General features: G+C 30.7%; 1 protein-coding gene across 1 annotated transcript; it reads left to right on the top strand.

Moving 5' to 3' along the window:
- Nucleotides 1-328: 328 nt before the first annotated feature.
- On the top strand, nt 329-2,602 carry LOC111881535 (LOB domain-containing protein 1). The gene is made up of 2 exons (XM_023877925.3): nt 329-630; nt 1,773-2,602. Exons 1-2 carry the CDS (start codon nt 403-405, stop codon nt 2,109-2,111), a joined length of 567 nt encoding a protein of 188 aa, XP_023733693.1. The 5' UTR covers nt 329-402; the 3' UTR covers nt 2,112-2,602.
- Nucleotides 2,603-3,031: the final 429 nt, after the last annotated feature.

Here is a 3,031-nt window from a genome sequence, read left to right as displayed (position 1 = left end):
GTCATTGTATTTTGGTCATGATTTAGCCACTTGCTATTCGTGACCCTTTTTTAATGATATTTGCCATTTCAAAAAAAAAAAAAAAAAAAAAACAAACAAAAACAAACAGGCCTTATTATTTTCTCTGTGGAAATTAATGATACTTTTCGAAAAATGATGTATAAACCAGATAATTATTAATCAACATTATTGATTGTAAAAGTACCTCCCTATCCTTTCCCTATCTGGTCAACCTATCTCCTGGGCCATTTCACCAACTTTCTAGAATTAATTTCTTTGTTTCACTTTCATCCTCTCTCTCTATATATATATTCACGTACTCACAACAATCCAATCTATCCCCACTCTTTTGACCTCTATACAATACTTTACATTCTCTCATAAACAGACAATAATAGAAAGATGGCTAGCCACCATGCAAATGATACATTGCAACCAAAACTTTCCTCACCATCGACAAGCTCTCTTCCTATGTCAGTTGTAGTGACACCTTGTGCGGCTTGTAAGATTTTAAGAAGGAGATGTGCGGAAACATGCGTCCTGGCACCTCACTTTCCTCCTGATGAACCTCTCAAGTTCATTATGGCTCATCGTGTATTTGGTTCAAGCAACATAATCAAGTTTTTACAGGTAAGAAAATTATATAAATAAAATTTCAGTATAGTAATGCTCTGTAAGGATTTTATGGACTTGCTCTTTTCGGAATCATCATTTGCGTTAACTTTTGTTAAGTGCTGTACTTTGAATGTCTTACTGTATGATTAAAATTTTTAATAAAATCATCACGTATTTTAAAATATTATATTTAATTTGAAACAAAATAAACGGAATTTTAAGTGGCGTATTGGTAAATCAATGTTAAGAAATATTATGCAAATAATTATTGCTACCTAAATATACAACTACAAAGGATTAGAAAAGGAGACAAACCTACCACTTAGCTACGCCATGAAACTTACTCACTTAGGACCAAAACAAACCATATATAGTTACATATGCCCTAGTAATTCCGTCACAATTTCATGATTCAAAAATAACAAAAATAAATTGATAACTATTACTTCAAATATCGAGTGGATAACACAAATAAATGATATCACATGATCTACTTAATAAATAGAACGAAATAAAAAGATTAAATATCCTCATATTTTTTTTATAATCCTAATGCCTATATAAAATGATGAAATGTTTTATATTTTAATAAAATTAAAGAAATTTTAAAACAAACATAAATATTCAAAATTGAAAATGCTAAATTTAGATTAGGAGTTGAGGGTCAACCACCCCGCCTACCTTATTTATCAAAAATCCTGTCGCGAAAAGACATTTCCACAGTCTGCTAATGAGCTCTCGCATTTCAAATGTCTTTTCATACTTGTTCTCATTGACCAACATGGTTCCAAAAGTTATAAAATCAAGAAAAAACTACAAGTAGTCTGCTTCACTTGTCTTTTCTTTTGTGTCTGACCATGTCGCTAGTATGTCTTATCGTATGACTTTTCAAAGAAAACACCAAGATATTAATTACATATATTTCTATAAATAGTTGTTTTATATGAAAATAATTCTCTACAGAATTCGACAATTCGTAAATAATAATCATATGCATAACATATATTTTTAGAAGTCAAATTTATAAAACATTTTGTTAACCATAACCAACATTACACATATCTTATGATCATTGTTTAAGAACAATTTGAATTTGTAAAAGATACAATGTTACACATCTAAATTATCAGATTCTTGACATCATTTTAAACTCTTAGGAATTACCAGAATCTCAAAGAGGTGATGCAGTTAGTAGCATGGTGTACGAGGCAAACGCAAGAATCAGAGACCCTGTATATGGAAGTGCGGGTGCCATTTTTCAACTACAGAACCAAGTAAACGAACTACAAGCGCAACTAGCCAAAGCTCAAGCTGAGGTATTCAATATTCAATGCCAATATGCAGCTTTGTTTTGCATTGAAACAGGCCAATCTCCACAATCATCATCTCATCAATCTTTTGACGGATTTGTAACTGGTTCTGATGAAAGCTTTCAAAGCAGTAACCTTAGTTTCTATCTTGACCAAGATTCATTATGGGACACTATTTGGGCTTAAACCCTACTAATTTCGGATGAAATCTCCTAACTCCACAGTTTTAACTATTGGGAAGGACAAATAAAGAAAGGAGGCTAAGCAAATATGATGTTTGTTTTCTCCTCAAGACAGATATTCATTCTCGTAGTTAGTAGTGAACTAAATCTTTTGTCATCAGTATATTAATGATGCAAAAGATGCCGGATTTGAACCAATGATCTTTATCTTTTTTTTTTTTTGAACGGCTAATGATCTTTATGTTATTGTGTATGATATAGTCGTGTATGGTTTCATTTATTTAGTGATTTTGGTCGATAGAATTCGGTTATTATTTGTCTTATAGTTGAAAGAGCATATTTAAAGCATTTAATATTTATGAAGAGTATTTATGATTAAGATATGCAGCAATCAAATTGTAAAATAATACAAAGTGGTTATATGTTGGTCTACATCGTAGTTTTTTTTTTGAACGGCGTCTGCATCGTATTGAATTGAATCGAATTGAATTCAACTTTCTGGCCACCTAATTAGATTTATTGATGAATGTTGATGTTTTTTTTGGATTCCCTTTAAAAAGGGCTATTTGACTATCTTGTTTACTTTTCATAAAGGCTACGACCATTGTTACCGACATTTCATATCATCATTATATCTCCTTGCAAAGTTTAATTATATTTTGATGATTGTCAAGATTAATTGATCAAGTTAAAAATTAGAATAAATTTGGTATAAACTACCTCCTTTGCAATTAGCACCTGGCAATATGTTAGTTGATTGTTTACTACTTCCTATATATAAATAGTCAAACTTCATTGAACAATAGACAATGATATATACTAACTGAAGAAACAAAAAATTATAAAAATAAACCTCAAATGGGCCAATGAAAAGGTAAGATTGGCAATCAAGTATCTACCCGATTGAATGATTATTTTTATTGA

The sequence above is a fragment of the Lactuca sativa genome, chromosome 2, assembly GCF_002870075.4.
Source record: "Lactuca sativa cultivar Salinas chromosome 2, Lsat_Salinas_v11, whole genome shotgun sequence".
Lineage (NCBI taxonomy): Eukaryota > Viridiplantae > Streptophyta > Magnoliopsida > Asterales > Asteraceae > Lactuca > Lactuca sativa.
This window is presented reverse-complemented; position numbering and strand designations above follow the sequence as displayed.